The sequence below is a fragment of the Brachyistius frenatus genome, unplaced genomic scaffold, assembly GCF_029030835.1.
Source record: "Brachyistius frenatus isolate BFR_SWC_R1_liver_20210118 unplaced genomic scaffold, ASM2903083v1 Contig_73, whole genome shotgun sequence".
In the NCBI taxonomy this organism is placed as follows: Eukaryota; Metazoa; Chordata; class Actinopteri; family Embiotocidae; genus Brachyistius; species Brachyistius frenatus.
This window is the reverse complement of record NW_027210672.1, coordinates 916556-935000: the sequence shown is the minus strand read 5'-3', so window position 1 is coordinate 935000 and position 18445 is coordinate 916556. Positions and strand designations below refer to the sequence as shown.

Sequence of the window (18445 nt, the reverse complement as noted above, 5' to 3'; positions counted from 1 at the left end):
CGCTTTCTGTCTTTTACGCGCGCGCGCGCGCGCGCGCCTCCAGAGCTCACAACAGCCACAGGACCGACACAAGACGCGCCTGGAGAGCGACAGACAGGCAAACGCCAAGTCATGGAGGCGATATGGCTCTATCAGTTCCGGCTGATCGTCATCGGGGACTCCACGGTGGGCAAGTCGTGTCTGATCCGGCGGTTCACGGAGGGTCGCTTCGCCCAGGTGTCGGACCCCACCGTCGGCGTGGACTTCTTCTCCCGGCTGGTGGAGATCGAGCCGGGCAAACGGATCAAGCTGCAGATCTGGGACACCGCGGGTCAGGAGCGGTTCAGGTGAGAGGAGCGGAGGCATGTTAACAATGTGTGGAGCTTTACAAGTGAGTCTGCACTGTGGTGGCTTCGTCTGCTGACTTTTTAAAAAAAATTTTTTTAGAGAATATTTATCGAGAATATTATTGGTTATTGATATTATTACGTCACTATAAGATGGCATTAATGACCACGCTGGGAGGTAATACACGGTCATTTATGGCATCTGTTTGCCATAAAATGGGGCGAGGTTCAAATAGCAATACCACAGAGTGACAAGTAAAAAAAAAAAAGAAGAAAATGCTTAAAAAAAAAAAAGAAGCTATTACAGAAGCGTTATTAGCTGACTGTGTTGAAAGTATGAAAAGGTATTCTTATATGGCTCAGTTTAATGTCCATTAGCTATAACACTTAGGTGCAAAACCCAAAGCACTTTAAGCTTTGCTTTACCACCGTCTGTATATTTTTGGCAGACAGTGCATTTTTAAATTAATATTGTAATGATAATCGTCTGAAATTACTTGAAAATGCAGAGTTTTTAGTCAAATAACTGCCGACCGTGCCTACCGCAGCGCCTCATCCTGACAGGACAAACTGAATATATAATATTGGACAGCTACTGATGATGCATTCTGTAGGCAGCACTTCTGTGCTGTAGCCGATCGACGGAGCTAATTTGAGATACTTGGATGCCTATTCAGTGAAATAATAATGTTTTGCATGTCAAATATGAATCTGAAGATTAATTGACGAACACAGCTGAAAAATCAGTGGAGCAATGAACACAACACATCCGTCTGAATCGCAGTAAAGTAAATACAAAGTCATCTGAAATCACCAATTCAAATCTGTACTGGTGACTGGTAGCTAGAAGGACATCAGGACTAGAATGAAGGATTAAAAAGAAAGAAAGAAAAAAAAGCATTTTATTTACTGCATTGACTTCTACTGCATTTGCCCTATCATACCGCATGAAAATAAGACAGTGAATCTGTTTAAAAAAAAAAAAAACTTTTTTACGCAGCACCACAAACTACTCAGAAGCATCTGTCCCTGCAGCTAAAAGAGATGAGAATAGAGAACTTGTGGTCTACCTATTTAAATTCTGATTTATTTGGAAACTGAAACAGTCGTCTTTGACATAATGGTATATGTTCAAGCGGGAAACAGAGCAGCTGCTTTTGAAGAATTGAGATAGAAAAAAAGATGTCCTGACCCTTTGCCCTCTTCGTTGAGTTGAATTTCCTTGTAGAGTTAGAGTAGAAAGATTAGATATCTTAACAGCTGACAGCAGTCAGTGAAGTGATATTTCTGTAAATTTTCACATCAAGACCCACAAACCCTTCTTTTTAATTCTTTCAATACGTTAAGACATGATGCATTTTAATTGGTTTGCCTCAAATTCAAGCTGTCGAGTGAGCTGTTTAGGAAATTGTTTGATGCGAAGGAAGACTTAAGTGCTCAGAGTGCTCTCAAGACCTGAATTACCACTTTGAATTTGTTTGACAGCACAGGAAGAGGGAAGAGCAGTTATTCAAATGAGGTTTGGAGGTGTGAAAAGGCCAGCGGCGTTGTTTCTAAATAGAAAACGACTGCAACCTCTCTTAAAACCTTAAAATTCACTATCACGATATTGCAGGCGTTTCTGTCTGGAATAAACCGGCTTCGTGGCGAAGCAAAGAAAGAAATTACACTATAATAATCACTACAATAATCGATGAACTATTTAAGTTGTTTTCAAGCGAAAACACCCAACAATTCACAGTTTGATACTCAGAAATGTGAAAATTCATAGTTTTTAATCTGTCCCATGTAGCTGTGCATCAAAATTGGGCAAGATTGGACAAAACAAGCTTTTTGAAGACGTTAGTTTGGGTCTGAGGAAGTCGTAACAACACAATTCAGTATTTTCGGACAATAAATGGACAAACAAGCAATCAATTCATTTAAAAAAAAATAATCCAACAAGTTATAAATAATGAAAACAAGCAGTAGCCGACCTAAACTAGGTCCCATAATGACAAACTCAAGGATTGTAAGTTTCAGTTGTTGCAAGTTTATAGCTGTTTGTGGTAAGTCACTTTTTTGTCTCCGTGGCAGAAAATAGGTTTGATATTTTCCTTGTTGTCAACAAATAACTTAAATGACCAAAAACGAATCACGAATTGATCCGACTAAAGGACAACTTTCCGTGCCTCCGAGTCTTCTTCGACTCGAGTCGTCCGAAACCGCGTTCATTTCCAGTGACCCGAGGAACACGTAGTTTCATTTGACCCAGCACGAACCGCCCCGCTGCCAGACGTCCAAATAATCTCTTCAAACATGTATTAATCTGACGCTAAAAATAGTCCCCAACAGAATGGATTATTTACCCCTTTGGGAGTAACGTTCATGTTTGTCGAAATCATTGAGCCTTTTCTGAAACGGCACGTTTTGTCGACAGCTTTTAAAACATTTATATCGTCGGTGGGCACCCGAGGCTGAGAAGTGCACCGATGTATTGTTGGTTTTGGGTCTTTTCGTGGGATTTTGTTGGCGGAATAACATCAGCCTTCTCGTCTTAAAAAACAAAAACAACAACAACAAAAACAATGTCCCATAATGCTGAACGAAAGCCAAGCTCCAACGGTTTTAGGTATTTTTGGACCGTTCGCGGCAGCGCACAGCTCTTAAATCTCTGTTGCTTCATCTGCTGCTTGCTTCCTTAAATATATATATACATATATATGTATATATTTCTATAAAATATGCGCGTGTCATCTCGCTGACTAAGATCTTCCAGGTCTTACAGTATCCCCTCCCGTCGACTAATCCTGCCTTCTTCCTCTCCTTTCGCGCGGCGATGAACAACGCGGCTCCCACTCAACGATTGTGGATTCTTTTTTTGCATTTTTCCTGAACATACAAGAAAATCCGCCTTTTCGTTTGTACAAGCAAAAAAAAAATCCCACAAAACTCCCCCCTCCCCCCCAAAAAAAATGTTTTAAAGAATCATCTGTGTGTTCATCCGGTCTGTAACGGAAGCTGCGAACGGTGGGACGTCCGGCTAACCAGCCGATGGTTGTAAACTAACCCGTCGTTAATGCCAAGGATTAGTCGGTTAGCCAACTACCCTTTTTGACGCAAGAAAAAAAAACAAAAAACGTTAACTCGGTCAAATTTGGGGGAGGGGGGGGGGGGGGGGGGAGAGATTTCGCACCCAAGAAAAACACCGGCGCCTGATCTGAATGCTTTCCTCTGATTTCTACGTCCTTCTCAGGTCCATCACCAGGGCTTACTACCGCAACTCTGTGGGCGGGCTCCTCCTCTTTGACATCACCAATCGTCGCTCCTTCCAGAACGTCCACGACTGGCTGGAGGAGGCTCGGAGCCACGTCCAGCCACACAGCATCGTCTTCCTGTTGGTGGGCCACAAGTGCGACCTGGAGGCGCAGCGCCAGGTGTGTACGGAGTAAAAGCGGACTCGAGAGTTCCTGGCGAAAGACGCGTTGGGTGTAAATTTGACGCCACGGGGGGTGGGGAGGGGGGGAAAGTGGCACTTTTGAAAGTTGCCCGGTAGGCATGTTGATCAAAGTCTGCAGGTTTAAAAATAGCCCTCCGTTCACATTTAGATCAGCACGCTTTCGGTTCAGAGGCGGGCTGTCGCCGCTTGATTCTCTCGCGGCGGCTGGCAGACAAGAGAGCAAAAATATCCCGATTGAAAGTTCAGACATCAGAGGATGACACCGCAAAGCGCCGCGCACAACAGCGTGCCCGTGCGCTCGCACAGAAGAACGTTGCAGGAGCGGGGCGAAAATCGAATAAAGCGGGGAGTTATGTCACACTTCCTGTCTTAGTCACTTTATTTCCATCTGGATTCGCTCGCTCTCGTGATTTAAGGATCTGGGAGGCTAATTTACCGACGAGAAGCTTCTTGTTCAGTCTTGTGGTTTTGCAACGACACCCAATTGTTCATTATCAATGTGTGGCTCAACTTGTGCTTCTCAGAGGGTTAGTTACGTCCCCCCCCCCCCCCCCACCCCGCCCCCAATGGGAAAGATTCACCTAAACTCGTTTGATCTCGCAGGTAACCCGCCAGGAAGCGGAGAAGCTGGCGGGGGCGTACGGGATGCGCTACGTGGAGACGTCGGCCCGCGACGCCATCAACGTGGAGCACGCCTTCACCGAGCTGACCAGAGACATCTTCGCCTTGGTGCGGTCCGGGGAGATCACGATCCAGGAGGGCTGGGAGGGCGTGAAGAGCGGGTTCGTGCCCAACGTGGTGCACTCGTCCGAGGAGGTGACCAAGAGCGACCGCCGCTGTCTCTGTTGATCCGGGAAGAGTCTTCATCGACGGGACCGAAGGTTTTCAAGGGGAGGGAAGGATTCAGAGGGGGAGAGGGCCGACGGACTGAGATGTCGGCCTTCGGACTGAAACTGTAGGGAAAGCCCTCTGTGGTACTTTCGACTGACTTATACCAGAACGGGACGTTTGGGGGAAACCTCCGACGACGAGGCTCGTCGAAGGGTGGAGAGGGAACACCTTGAACTTGGGCGGGTGGCTCAAAAGGGGTTGCGCCCATTTCTGTAATACGTTTAATTTCTCGGCGGGGAAGGATCACGGAGATGCTCATTCATGGGCTCCCGCGATCGAGCTCCTTTAAGTTTTGTTTTGGGCTTCTTTCCCGAAAATCCCCCTTCCTGAAAGTCGAACAAAGGCCTTAGAAAGAGGATCCGTTGCGGCTCTTTGTCAAAAATACGATGACGCTCTCGACTTGTTTCGTCTTTCTTTCCTCCCATCTTCCTTCGCCTCTCCTCCCACTGACCTTCTCCTCTCAATATGCAATTACACGATCACGTACAAAGCGATCACTTTTACGTTGGTGTCCTACATCCCCCCCCCCCCCTCCGCCCCCTCCCACCCCCTTCGCGTTTTTCATTCAGAACATTTTAGGAGGGCCTCGATCGAACCTTCCTCATCAAGAGTCCTGCTGACATTTTTGCTCCATCAGAGCTCAATGGAGGAGCCCTGGAGGTCCCAAATATTACGAGAGGAGAACAATTTCCTTCACAGACTGCTGAATTTTTGTTGCCGCTTTTAATTCTCTCGCAGCAATTTAGGCCTCCAGTGAGCTCAATGACATTGACCACATGGCTGCATTCACTATAATTCTGCTAAATACCAACACTATAACAAAACCCCGTCACCCATCCGGCTCCTAAGAGACTCCTAAAAGCAGGAAGAGACAACGTGTACAGCTTAACCCGACCGAGGTGGACTTAAAAAACAAAAAAACCAACTCCTAATGGTTTGCCATTCACCGGACGATTGCGAAGGTGGAGCGACAGGAACGCCGGAGCCAGAAAGCACCTTATAATAGCCAAGTCCGTCTTAACTGTGGAGCCTCATTTGGGACATTTGAAGAAGCAAATGAGCGAACGGGCGATATTTTGTTTCTTGCCGGCGAAAACCGACAGAGAGGAAGCGGACCACGCCGAAGGAAACTCGATGAACGGACCGCACAAACGGAACCACGTTACTACCCACGACGCACGCGTACCACAGAGCGAACCGCGCCCTGATACAGTCACGTCAAGAGGCTACAACTGGCCACCCAGTAAACCAAACGCAGAATTCAAGTACAGGGACACGACAAGGTTCAAATTTGTTCAGAGCAATATGTCTTTCCTCGTCTTTGTGTGCAAGCGCAGTATAACGTCAAACTTTTATGTTTCAGCCACTTCAATTTCAACCACATTCAGCCCGGTTTTATTACAATATTAAACTTTGATGCAAAAATCAACGCTTAGTGGGATACTTGACAAACTAAGCCAGTTTTCTGCTTGATGTTTATTTTAAAGGAATAGTTTGACATTTAGGTGCCATTTTTTTTTTTTTTTTTTTTAATTTGATTTTTTTATTCGCTTTACGGGAGGGTTAAATGAAAAGACCAATAGCGCTCTCATGGCTGCACATTAAATATGACGTTCCTGTCAAGAGACCGTTAGATTCATGTCAGCTCAGCACACAGATCGTCGGCATTAGGAAACAGCTAGCCGGGCTCTCCGAGCGGTTGCCTGGCAACGAGCCGGGATTCGAGGCCAAGAAATTATCATGCAGAAAAAAAAAAAGAGAGATAACTCTCCTGCTGTTACGAGTCGTTATTTAAACACTTCTTTTTGATAAATTTAACAAGATATAAGATGTTAAAGTTTGTTAGTTTGCAAGCTGCTAGTGGTAGCCTCACAAATCTGTCCTTTCGTCCAAGTGAAGTAGCCTATTTCCAATTCCCTAAAAGTATGGATTTATTTTATTGTTAAACTACCATTTTAACTTCAGGCCAGTTAGTGTTCCTTTAAATTCCAGAAATAGGAAAAAAAAAAATCACTGGACCAAATATAGTAATTTGCTAACCATGAGCTAATATATTTGGCTGTTTGCAACAAATTAATAAATTATTTTAAGTCTTTTAAACACGGAGAAGAACTGGAAAGACACTTGTAGAATTGGTAGAAAATAAATGCACCTTAAGTGACTGATTTTATGCCCCTGAATGCTTCGGTGTGGATCTAAATATCAATACATTTTTTTTTTTTGGAGCGTTGCCACTCTCCTTAAGAAATATGAAAACGTTATTTTGTCTGACATTGCTGCAGATGTAGGGATAAATATCGTATTATTTACGTTTTATTAATCTGGTCTACATTCCCACGTGATCACAGCGCAGATTATTTATTTTCCAAATCAATAATCGTAGCAGTCCTCTTTAGGCCGGTGAGGATTCTGTACTGGCTTCCTTTTCTCACGCTGTATGCCTTCTTTTTATGGGTTTCCAAAGAGTTTTGTGTACGTCCTTTTCCTTTTTTTTTTTTTTTACATGAATGTATCAGTAGGACAGGAGGTTCAATTTAACACCGAGTTGTCACGTGTGAATGAGAAATATTTCCAGTCGAGGTGGAAAAACTCTTTTGCAATTATTCTAATAGTAATAATCCCTTTCCACAGCTAAACACACCGCATTATTCCTTATTAAAGTGAGTGTGATACTAATGCCAGACAGATCGATCTTCAAAAGTCCTTCGAGGAATAATAATAATAATAATAAAAAAATAATAAAAAAGCCTGAGTTCTCCCTGACGCCCTTGTGTTTTTGAAATTTGACAATGAGGCTCTCTTTTATCCCACAACCACTTTAGAAAAACAAAAAACGTTTCCTCCGTCTGCCTTGCTGCATCATGACTAGAGCTGTCTACTGAAACACTTAAAACGTTCCCCGAGCGGACGCCATGAAGTCGACAGGTCGGACGGTCCGTCTGGGTGAGAGTAGAAATATGCTCCTTCGCCTCCAGCTAAGGGGTTAGATGAGAAACTCAATGCCACTCTCATGCATATATATATATATATATATATGAAACTATACTACTGCTTATCTTAGCTTAGCATAAGGTCTGAAAACCGCAAAGGAAAAGTAATAAAAAAAAACACCAAAAAAAACAGACAAAAGCTCACTAATCAAACACCAAATATCTTGGCTAGCTCTTTCTACCCATTTCCAGCCTTTATGCTAAGCTACGCTAACCAGCTGCAGTTTCACATCTAATGGACAGACATGAGACACTTTCATCAAAATTCTTTCCAAGAAAGCAAATGAGCAAAATATCCCAACATGTCAAACTGATATTTAAAGTAGCAATAAACTACATCTAAAATACCATGACGGGAATTTATTTTGAATTTAGTCCTCCTTTGTAATTGTTTTGCTCTTGTTTCTATTCAAATTTGCATTCACATAATATATATTCGTACATTTAAGCCACTTAAAGGCACTTTGTGGGTTTTGTTATTGCAAAAAAAAAGGTCATTTGGATTATTAATTGGGAGTTTTTAGGGGTTTAATTAATCGCAAGAAAAACACTTCAAATATCCTTTACGGGTGGAGGAAGTTCTCCTGATTATTAAGGTTAAATAAAACCTTTTTAAAACACACCGGATGTCAGAAACGCATTGTCAAATATTTCTTTGCTTGTAAAAAGAGGATATTTTGGAGCTGCATGTTTTTTACAGGATCACAATGAAGTTTGTCTCGACTATAACTGTAATATCCATGTCTACACGAAAAGGTCTTTTTTTTTTTTTTTTTTTTAATCTATTCAGATTTATTTTGATGAAAACCTCGCGCGGTTTGGAAGTCAGCTCCCCGCTCACAACTCCCTCTGAAGCCGGAGTTTCTCGTCGGCTTACCGTTTAAATCAACGCCTAGGCTAATCACCTGTGAAAATGAGATTGATTATTCTTTCCATCAAACACCATTTGGGGCTGCAGTGTGTCAAAAATGAGTGAAATGGTTAAAAAAAAAAACAACAACAACAAGACACGTCCCATGATCGTTAATTCGCAAAGTCGGGTCCGATCCTATAAAGACGCTTCGACAGCAGTCAGCTGATTCCAGTAAAAACACAATCTGCGTGAAATCAGCAAGCAATTACCCACTTAGGCCTTCATCCGCTGACGGCCTTGGAAGCGGCTCGAAATGTTTTGAGTCTTCATCTGAAACCGCGGCCCGCGAGCGAACTCGGGTTCCCTCCCAGCGAAGAGTCCTCGGCACTTCGCACGAGATCACTGAAACTGAAATCGTGTCTTTTACCGATCTGAAACCAAAACTCGAACGCTCGGAGACGAGGTCACCTCAGGACGTGTGAAACGATCGAGGAAGGGCATTTTTTTTTTTTTAACGCAGTGATGGAAAGCGGGTTTTTTTTTGTGTCCCGAGAGCAGAGCGATCTGCTTTTTTTTTTTTTTTTTTGGCGCGTCGCCAGAGAAACGTACACGGTGATTTACTGGCACTCCGCGTCGTCGCTCCGCCGGGGTCCTTGGCAGCGTTCGGTTTCACCGAGGCGGTGTTCGAACACAGAATACCAAACACGGCTGGACTCACCTCAGCTGGCAGTATAAAGTGGGCGCTATCAATGCTGCACAAAATGAAAACTAAAAAAAAAAAAAAACTATTTCCTTGCCGAGAGCAGCTACTTCCTGGTGTCATAAGTAGGTGTTGTTCGGTGAGGTTTTGTGACCTCTTGTTTTGACTCTCTCGTTCACGCTTAATATTGCTAAATGAAGCCAACCCACTGTTTTGTGGCTTCGTATTTACTGCCAAGATCAGCCGACCCCGCCGCCGCCGACGCCTCGCTTTGCGCCTCATGTATTATCGCCACATTTGAGTCACAGAGCTAAACCAGCCTTTCTTAATGAAGAGATTAGGTTCTCAAAAAAAATATCCACCTGCTGCACCATGAAAAGATTTTTGAGCAGTTACCAAAAAAAAAATTAAAAATAAATGCAACTCCTGCACGTTTTGTATCCGGGTAGCCTACAGATCGCTTTGTTTGCGTTTGAGAACCCGGTCACTGAAACGTCTGAAAAAATGGAAATGGACTAAAAAAAAAAAAAAAAAAGCTTTTTTTTCATGCAGTGGGTGGAAACTGGTTAATCCGGTTGGTGGCTAAATTCTTTGCGGGTTCACGTAACACCTTCAGAACGTCTTTGGTATGTTGTTGGTTTTTTTTGTCACTGGGGAATTATCTCTCTCAGAAATGCAGGCCTCGCTTTGTGACTCAAATATACCAAACGCCAATACGTAGCACAAACTGGAGCTAAAACGCAGGCTGCAGTAAATATGAACCTAAAGCTAAAGCCAGTTAGTTTAGCTTAGCATAAAAACGATAAGCAGCTCGGTAAGCACCCGTCCAAAAGGCGGGCCGGAGGGGTTTTTAACTAATAAACTATCGTCTCTGGCCTCACCATTAACGCCGGTCAACAAATCCACCAAAATGTCCGAATGTTACTAAATCTCCGTGACATTTCTCGCCAAGGAACTTGTCTTCCTGTCAAAATTTGCATTCTAGTTGTTCGATAATACTGAAACCTGTAAAACTGGGACTCTAACCGACATCATGAGTCTTAAATGTTAGAAGCAAAATGCACCGGCTTCACCTCGAGTCTTTCCACGCGATCCTTTTTCTTTTGACTTTGCGCACAAGACAAACATTGTTTAAAAGCGACTGAAGGTCAAGCCGGTGATTTGGACAAACCCAGAGTAAGACATAATCACCGGTCTGTTGTCGTGTTTTAACCTTTAAGCCGGGCTTTCCTCCGACGGGTATCAGTTCACCTGTACTCTAAAAGCATGTAACCTACTGGGTGACAACAGCTTTTCTGCCCTCGGTGTGACTTACAGGAGCCAAGTTTCAACGGAAATGATGTTTTCACTGGTTCTTTTCATCCCTCCGAGCCGTACAGGAAACACTGTATATCGCCGTCCTTAATTCTGCCGGGTCAAAGCAGACAGTTTCTCTTCCTCTGCTCTACTTATCTATCAACAAACTGAAATGTACTAAAAAAATAAAAAATAAATAAAATGTGACTGGAAACATAAACCTGTTCTCGCTGCTATTTTTGAACACCGAGGTTTTTTTTTTGGTCTTTGCCTTGTTTGTGTGAACTATAGCTGGAAAACTAATAATACTTTTAGATTAAATCATGGCTTGACTTGACAATGAGGAACAAAACCACCATCTGTTTTGTTAAATAAATCCAGCCATCCCTTCCCCAGATGCACATATTTGTACTTCAGTGCAATTTTATCATATACTTAAATAATATTAAAAACACTTTTTTTTTTTTTACTTTTAACTGTGCTAAAACAAATTGGCAAATGTTCAAAATGATCAAATGTTTCACAAAACAAAACAACTTTAGAGCAAAAAAACAAAACAAAACAAAAACCTCAAAACCAATTTGTCACAAAACTCATTAATCATCTCACAGCCGTTTACATTTTCTGGCGACCCTTTGGAGGGGCCGAGCCCTAGTTTGAGGACCCTGCACTGCTGCTGTCTACAAAGTTCTTATCAAAAGTTAAAACATGTCATGTTGAAAAATAAAAGTGTATTTTTTGTGCTGCAGATCTACACTTTACCACTAGGGGGAAGCACTGAGGACACAAATCACACAATCACACCGTGAGAGTGCACAGAACCTCAATCGTCTCTTCTTGAAATGTGTTAAATTAACGTACTGGCAAAAGAGCACACAAGTTTCTAAAGACTACATTTCCCAGCATGCACTGTTCGAAGGTTAAAACTCTCCAGGGGTGCTGTGTTGTAGCTGGAAGAAAACGTCATGTAAACTTGTGGATTTAAGCCGTGGTTTTTTTTCCATAATAATAAAGTCCTCCACTAACCAGCTTGACTGTTTCTCCCACTGAGCGGTTTTTTTTTTTTACCCCAATTCAACTTATTTGCTTCAGTTTTTTTTTTTTTTTTTATCTCAATGTCACTGAATTTAATTCATTTCCAGGAAAGCCAAAATTTAAATTTAAATTTCGCTGGCAGCTCCTTAAATGTATTAATTCTTTAATTAAAAAAAAAAAAACCCTTCCTGTGATTGGTTGTTACATTGTGGGAGGGTTAATGATAGGGGGGGAGGGGGGAGGGTCAGGATTGAGGTTAGGGACCAGTTGACTTGACAGCGACACAAAAATCAAATCAAATCAAATCACGGCAGCGTTTAGAGCGCATGCAGACCATACTAGGGGTCTCTGAAGGACTTTGGAAATGAGTAATACAATGAACATATTTCCCTCAATGTTAAACAGGTTTTGTTAATTTTATGAACATATTTTGAACCATAAACTCAAAAACAGTGCATATTGAAAACGTTGTGTTAATTCCAGACCATTTTCAGCTCTGTGAACTACGATATTAGATTCATTTTAAAATCTTCCAGTTGGGCTTCAAAAAATTAAAAATAAAAAAAAAAGTCTTTTCCCGACACCTGTGGTCCTCTGTACACCCTCAGCTGTGGGTACTTATAATACTTATAATACGCTGTGTTGTTGCTCACTGGCTTGTTTTATCGCTTATAGCCAATTGTAAATTTTTTTTATTTTTTTTTACCGTCTCTGTTGTGAGAAAATGAAACACACACAGAGCATCACGTCAAGGTCTCGTCTCTTTGCCCAAATGATCTTCTTTTACTTCATTCATTGTTTAATGAGTACAGTGAGAGACAAATAAATACAGACAGAACAGCGGCAAAAAGGAGAGGAGGAGCAGGAGGAGGAGGAGGAGGAGGAAGAGATGTTGAAAGTCAAAAGGACGAAGGAGGAGGAGCAGCGGGTGTGAAGCAGGACTACAAGTTGATCCTTCTGAACTCCTAAAAGTCCTGTTGGAAGTGGAAACCCAAGCCAAAAGGCAAATTTATTCTGCGCTCTTCTGTTAAAGATTACTGTCATCCAGCGAGCCGGATTCTGCTAACGGCAACTGTGCTTCATCAATAACTCGACTAAAAGTCCCACGTGTGAAAGTGGTCAGGTCGGCAAGGAAGGAAAACACCGGGAGGAGAAGACGATGCGAGAGAGCCCTCACTCATGATCTGCCAAATGATAACCGGAGCGTACTCGAACCAATAAAAAGAATACAAAAATTGCATCGTTGCCTTTGTTTTTTTCGTTAGTTTTTTTACTTGAAAAAATACTTTAAAAAGTAACAAATCAACAGAAAAAGTCGTGGTGGAAGTGCGAGCTCGGCCGGACGGGGGGGGCAAATCGGAAATCCGGGCGCGGTCGAAGTTCGCCGGCTTCACGCGCGGCACCGACACGGGCGACCAAAACCACCTCGAAGAGTTCACAATCGAGAACTCGACGACTTCCGGCAATATTTCAAACATGCCCTCCGTGTGCCGAGCTCTGGGGTGACCATACATGTGACTTGGGGATGGGGGGGAGGGGGGGGTTTGTTGTTATTATTGGCTAAGGAGAGATAGTTAGCAGAAGTGTGGGGGGGGGTGTGTGTGTGGACGCTGTCCCGTCGATATTAAGACTTGTCTCCCGACTTGAGGAGGTTTTCTTTGCTCCTTCTCTTCACGTCCCAGTTGTAGACTCGCGCCATGTCTGAGGGGAGCGGCGAGTTAAAGGAACAACGGCAGCCGGGTCATTTCTTTGAATTAGCCATTTAAAAAAACAACAACAACAACAACAACATTGTCTCTTGTTTCAGAACTGGGCGTGTAAATAACACTGAACTTGTTTTTAATTGGGAAGGACGTGTGGCGAAAATTCTCACGAGAGAAAACAACATGCTTTAAAATGTCCTAAACTGTTTTTCACTTACCTGTGGTGTTTTTGAAAATGTGAACATCGAAGACGGTTCTTTACAGAAACACCTCTCAGCTTATCATTTTTAGACGTGAAATGAATCAGAAGTGTTATTTTATCAACCATTTTCAACACAATTGCTTTGTTTCCCCGACCACTGGGGAAAATAAATATGATAATAATAATAATAATAATAATCAACAAAAACCCATGAAGTTATCGCCAAGAAACTGCCGAGAGCCCAAACTGGGCGGACTACTTGGTGGAAGGATACTGACTTCGGTGGTGGTGAACTGGTCTCGCAGGAAATCCAGATCGTCCTCGAGTGTCTCGAGGTTACGAGATGCGGTGGACAGGTTCTTCTCTAAGAGAGCCTGGGCTTCATCGATGTCGTACTGTAACATGACGTTGGCCTTTTGGGGGTGGGAGGGTAGGAGGTGGGGGGGGGGGATATGAAGAGAGCAGCACCCGGCTTCATATGAATAACCAGTACAAGAACTGTGACGTTTAAAAAAAAAAATGAACCGACTTGAACCTCCCGACGTCTCCCGAGCTTTTCACTGCATTCATCCTGCTTTTGTTTTCATCTTTTTGAAGTGAAATGATTTTCAGGAATTCTGCTTAACGCTCAAATTATGCATCCATCAGAATGAAATTTCTTTTTCTTTTTTCGGTCTTCTTTCCAATACAAGTTTACCCCGGGCACTACTTACCCCTAACCATAGGCAGACTTTGTCGGTGGGCGGCACTGAGGCCTTGCAGTAAACGTTGTCAGCCAGTAGGAAGTGTGTTTCCATGGGCTCTGTGGTTTCCTGGGAAAACGGGAAACACGGCAAACTCGGTCAGAAGGCCAGTTCTGTCTGGTTTTGAAACGGTAACAGGGCGCATCTCAAAACTGCTCACGCATGAGGCGGGAATTTCAAAAAAACTTCCAAAGCCCGAGAAGGAATTTTCTAGTTTTACGACATGGTAACAACGTTTTCCAATCAAAGCCGACCGTCACATTTCCTGACTCAACAGAAACTAAACCAAAGCGCTTCAAATTTACATTTTTGTTAGCAGCCACAAGACAAAGCATCTTTACTAAAGTGATGGCCAGTTATTGATGAGCAGAAAGGGGGGGGGTGGAAACAACCCCACAAAAAATGGTAAACATGTGAAATAATGTAAAATGATAAATCAAATTCAAGCACAAGCAAAACTTTAAATTTGTGCAAACTAACCACCGTACTGGCGGTCTGAGTTCAGCGCAACTTGTCGACAGGTTTACCGCCAGATTATGGAAAAGTATTTGGGAAAAGCGGATTGCAGCGTTTTAAAGTTACACGCACCCTTTTCTTCTGCATGTGTCGTAGGATTTCTAGCGTCTGTGTGATTTGCGGGATCTGGTTTTTCAACCTGCGCGCACAGAGAAATAAAATGCTTTTAGTCAAGAAAGGACATCATGAGATTATCACAAAAACAACACCAGTGTTATTACTTTAAAACATGGAAATTCTCTAAAAAGTGGGCTCAAAATACCATAAAATATAACAATGCAAAGACTTAAGAGTAAAGTTAACTATGAGAATAAACCCTTTCCACTCAGCAGTTGACTAAAGAGCCCTCTCAAGTGTAATTATGGGCTGTTCCGCTAGAAAGGTGACCGGAACACAATGAAATCTTTGGTCATAAATCGCTGATGTTTTGATATTTACACCATAATTCTAATAACACGACAACTCCGTAACGTCCAAATATATCTATCACCGTCATTTGTAACAACCGTAAAACTGCAAAAGCGGTGGCGTCCTTTTGTTGGCGTTACCTGAGTTTCTTCTGAGACAGGTTGAGCTCCATGTATTTATATTTCTGGTACTGTTCGTCCAGCCTCCTCAGCGCCGAGTCTGCCGTCTCGTTGCCGGGCTGCTTCATAAAAGAATCGACATCCTCCTGTAAAAGTGAGCCGAGACATCAAAAAAATAAATAAAACAGGACTGAATTATTATGAACAATTAAAAACATATCGGACGCGACTGCACTCCGGAGGATGAAACGTTTGCGAAGACATTTCCTTTGACAGTGCTCCCTGGTGGACAAACTATGCTTTTTTGTTGTTGTTGTTGCTCACGTTAAGTCTACAACCACTAACGCACGACAATGACATGACGCGGACGAATGTCTCACTGCGGCCTCCGAAAGAAAAAGTGGGATGAAGAGTGAAAACATCTGCTGTGAAAAAGGTCCGTTGGTCAATATCGGCTGCGCACACGCCTGGAAATTTCATTAGAGAAGAGCCAACTGATAAATATTTGTTTTACTGATTAATTAATCATCTGGTGGCTTTTTTCCCCCCCCACCTATTAATGAGGTATTTTATCATCTTTAAAATGCCAGAAAACAGCGACAGTGCAGGACATCTTCAAATCACTTGTTTTGTCCAAAACCCAAAAGAAATTTAGTTCCGTATCACACAAGAAAGAAAAACAGGCAAATCCTCACAATTAAGAGACTGAAACTACAGAATAATTGGCATTTTTGCTCAAAAATGACTCAAACGGCAATCTTATTTGTCACAAAAACGTCTAATTTCATGTCGTCGTAATGGTTCCTTCTCCCTTTAGTTCCGCGCGTGAACTCGAGAATACTGCAAAAGAATAGTTTCACAAACGATCGCGCTGCCGATCCGCCATTTATCAATCATTTAGTGTTTGACAATCCAAATGAATTTAGTCTCAGTTCGTATAGTTTTACTTACAAGCTCGATTTTTAATTGCAGGGACAGAAATTTTCTCTCAAAAGTGTTTTATGGTCACATAAGGAAAAAAAAAAAAAAAGACATTTGCTTTCAAGACAGTCTTTTACGCTTATATATATATATATATATATATATATATATATATATATATATAAAAGACAAAACTAACTTCATATTGTTTCACTGGAGAATAAACTGACAAACAAAGTCATTAAAATCAGCACAACCCCTAAATATCTACAGCAGTAATATGAATCCTAAAGACATCACAAACACCGACAGGGAGCGATTACTGAACCACTTTTACTTTTCATATTTTAAGTAGATTTTTTTTTGTGGTGATAATACTGGCAATACATTCATTTTAATAAAGCAATTAACTTTATTAAACGTAGTATTTTCACAGCGTGGTTTTGGGCACTTGGGTGACCTGTCAGCCGGCAGCTCCGTGAACAGACGTCTGACAAGACAAGCCTTCAGACGGTCACTCAATACTGGGTGATAGTGGTCCATCAACTCTGAACGGCAGCAGCATCATAGCTGATAGCTGATAGCACCAAGAGACTCGTTGAGGAAAAGCGGCTCTCGGGAGCAGAAACATCTCCAGGGACCGAAGAGGGGAACTGGGCGCGGTGAAAGGAAGACGCAGCGATGTCCATAGATGGCAGCAGCCGCCCTGCACGCACACACACACATATATATACACACACACACTCTCACTCACACACACACACAGCAGGATTAACGCTGTTAGCTCGCCCCGCTAGCTCAGCTAACTAGCTCGTAGCCAGCGTGACGCGCCCACACGCCGGCTCCGACCGCAAATGTCCGCCAAACCTCGTAAATTACGGTGCGCGCGGGCGACAAGACGAGAGATAACGGGGCGTACGCACCACAAACACCGCTTCGGGGATCCCGAGGTGCTTTCTCTTTGTCGCCTGCACGGCGTTGCTGCTGTCTATGGTCGCCGACATCATGGAGAGAGAGAGAGAGAGAGAGAGAGGCTGCTCCTTCCTTCCTTGACGCGCAACACGCAAAGGCGCATGAAGAGGGGAGCGGAGCCTCGGCTGCCTCTAGCGGCCACAGGCTGCCACTGCAGCGTCCTCGAAATCACACCCTGCTGGCATCGCTATTGGATAAGAAAAAAAATGCCACACTTCCCCGCCCAAAAATAATACATTACTGATTAAATGAATAATGAAAAATAATATATATATAGATAGATAGATAGATAGATAGATAGATAGATAGATAGATAGATAGATAGATAGATAGATAGATAGATAGATAGATAGATAGATAGATAGATAGATAGATAGATAGATAGATAGATAGATAGATAGATAGATAGGTAGTTTTAGCTAATTACCAGAAAAGCATTAATGTTAGTAAATCAAATGCAGACATTTTGTCAGGACAACGAGAAGACAACCACGTTTAATACGTCGCAAATTTTGCTAGGAACTGTGGGTAATTCCCTCCGGCAAAGTCTGCAGAAGTGCTGACTTACAGAAAGGGTGCACAAAGGGCTTGTCGTAAATTACTTTCACAGTGATATTATTAGAGCTTTTATGCTTCAACATACAAATTTAGGATTTTTTTTTTCCATATAAATCTCAAATCACACTTGTTATTATTTTCAGAGTTTTCATCTCTGCTGTCATGGCATGTATTTCTCTTTTTTTTTTACCACTTCAATAATCAAACTCTTTATGAAAACAAATGTTGTCAAATGAACTTCGAATCAGAAAGATTTGACTTTTCCTGTGTAAAAGGCACTTAGATAAAATGTCACAGACACACTTCAGAAATAAAAACATGGAGGATAATACACAGATAAAAAAAAATAATACATTAGTCCAATGCTATTTTAAACATGTAGTTTATAATCAATGACTAACTTAAAACTTGTACTTTTGTTTCTGCTGTTGCGTGTCCACGAAAACAAAAAAAAGAATGATAAGTCACATATGAGAGCTATAAATGTAAAATTACAACACAACCATGTAGAATTAAACATTAGAACTGGAAGAAATGTGACAAATAAAAAGACGTACAAACTGTTGCTACAGTCATAAACAAGCTTTTATTTATCAAAGTAGATCAAATAATTTAATACTTTTCAAATTAATGAGCAGGTTTGTACTGTAATGGACAGTAGAGGCACAATCGGGTGGTAATTTCAATATAAATATTGTTAGTAAGCTCAGAACATCTCCTCAAAAGTGGTCTGAGCTTTGATTTTGACTTGATTTGAATTATTCCACTGCTTT

The 18445-nt window shown here is 42.2% G+C and overlaps 2 protein-coding genes across 2 annotated transcripts in view; one reads left to right on the top strand and one right to left on the bottom strand.

Annotated features, from left to right (window-relative positions):
- Window positions 1-6081, top strand: part of rab39bb (RAB39B, member RAS oncogene family b) — a 10890-nt gene extending 4809 nt beyond the window's left edge. Inside the window, exons 2-4 of the mRNA XM_069708069.1 lie at window positions 44-326; window positions 3562-3742; window positions 4369-6081. Coding sequence (XP_069564170.1) covers window positions 112-326; window positions 3562-3742; window positions 4369-4614 — 642 coding nt within the window. The 5' untranslated portion in view covers window positions 44-111 and the 3' untranslated portion in view covers window positions 4615-6081. The remainder of the gene's footprint in view (window positions 1-43; window positions 327-3561; window positions 3743-4368) is intronic.
- Window positions 6082-9728: 3647 nt separating this feature from the next.
- On the bottom strand, window positions 9729-17165 carry vbp1 (von Hippel-Lindau binding protein 1). The gene is made up of 6 exons (XM_069707990.1): window positions 17066-17165; window positions 15243-15367; window positions 14767-14833; window positions 14149-14247; window positions 13710-13848; window positions 9729-13231 (listed from the first exon to the last, which is right to left on the bottom strand). Exons 1-6 carry the CDS (start codon window positions 17147-17149, stop codon window positions 13155-13157), a joined length of 591 nt encoding a protein of 196 aa, XP_069564091.1. The 5' UTR covers window positions 17150-17165; the 3' UTR covers window positions 9729-13154.
- Window positions 17166-18445: the final 1280 nt, after the last annotated feature.

Bases quoted from the DNA above. Each gene is read 5' to 3' on its own strand.
- vbp1 (XM_069707990.1), bottom strand. From the start codon at position 17,149: ATGATGTCGGCGACCATAGACAGCAGCAACGCCGTGCAGGCGACAAAG. The intron at 14,834-15,242 runs GTAACGCCAACA...CTGTGCGCGCAG, and splicing joins CTGTCTCAGAAGAAACTCAG to GTTGAAAAACCAGATCCCGC. The intron at 13,849-14,148 runs GTAAGTAGTGCC...CACCCCCAAAAG, and splicing joins AAGTCTGCCTATGGTTAGGG to GCCAACGTCATGTTACAGTA.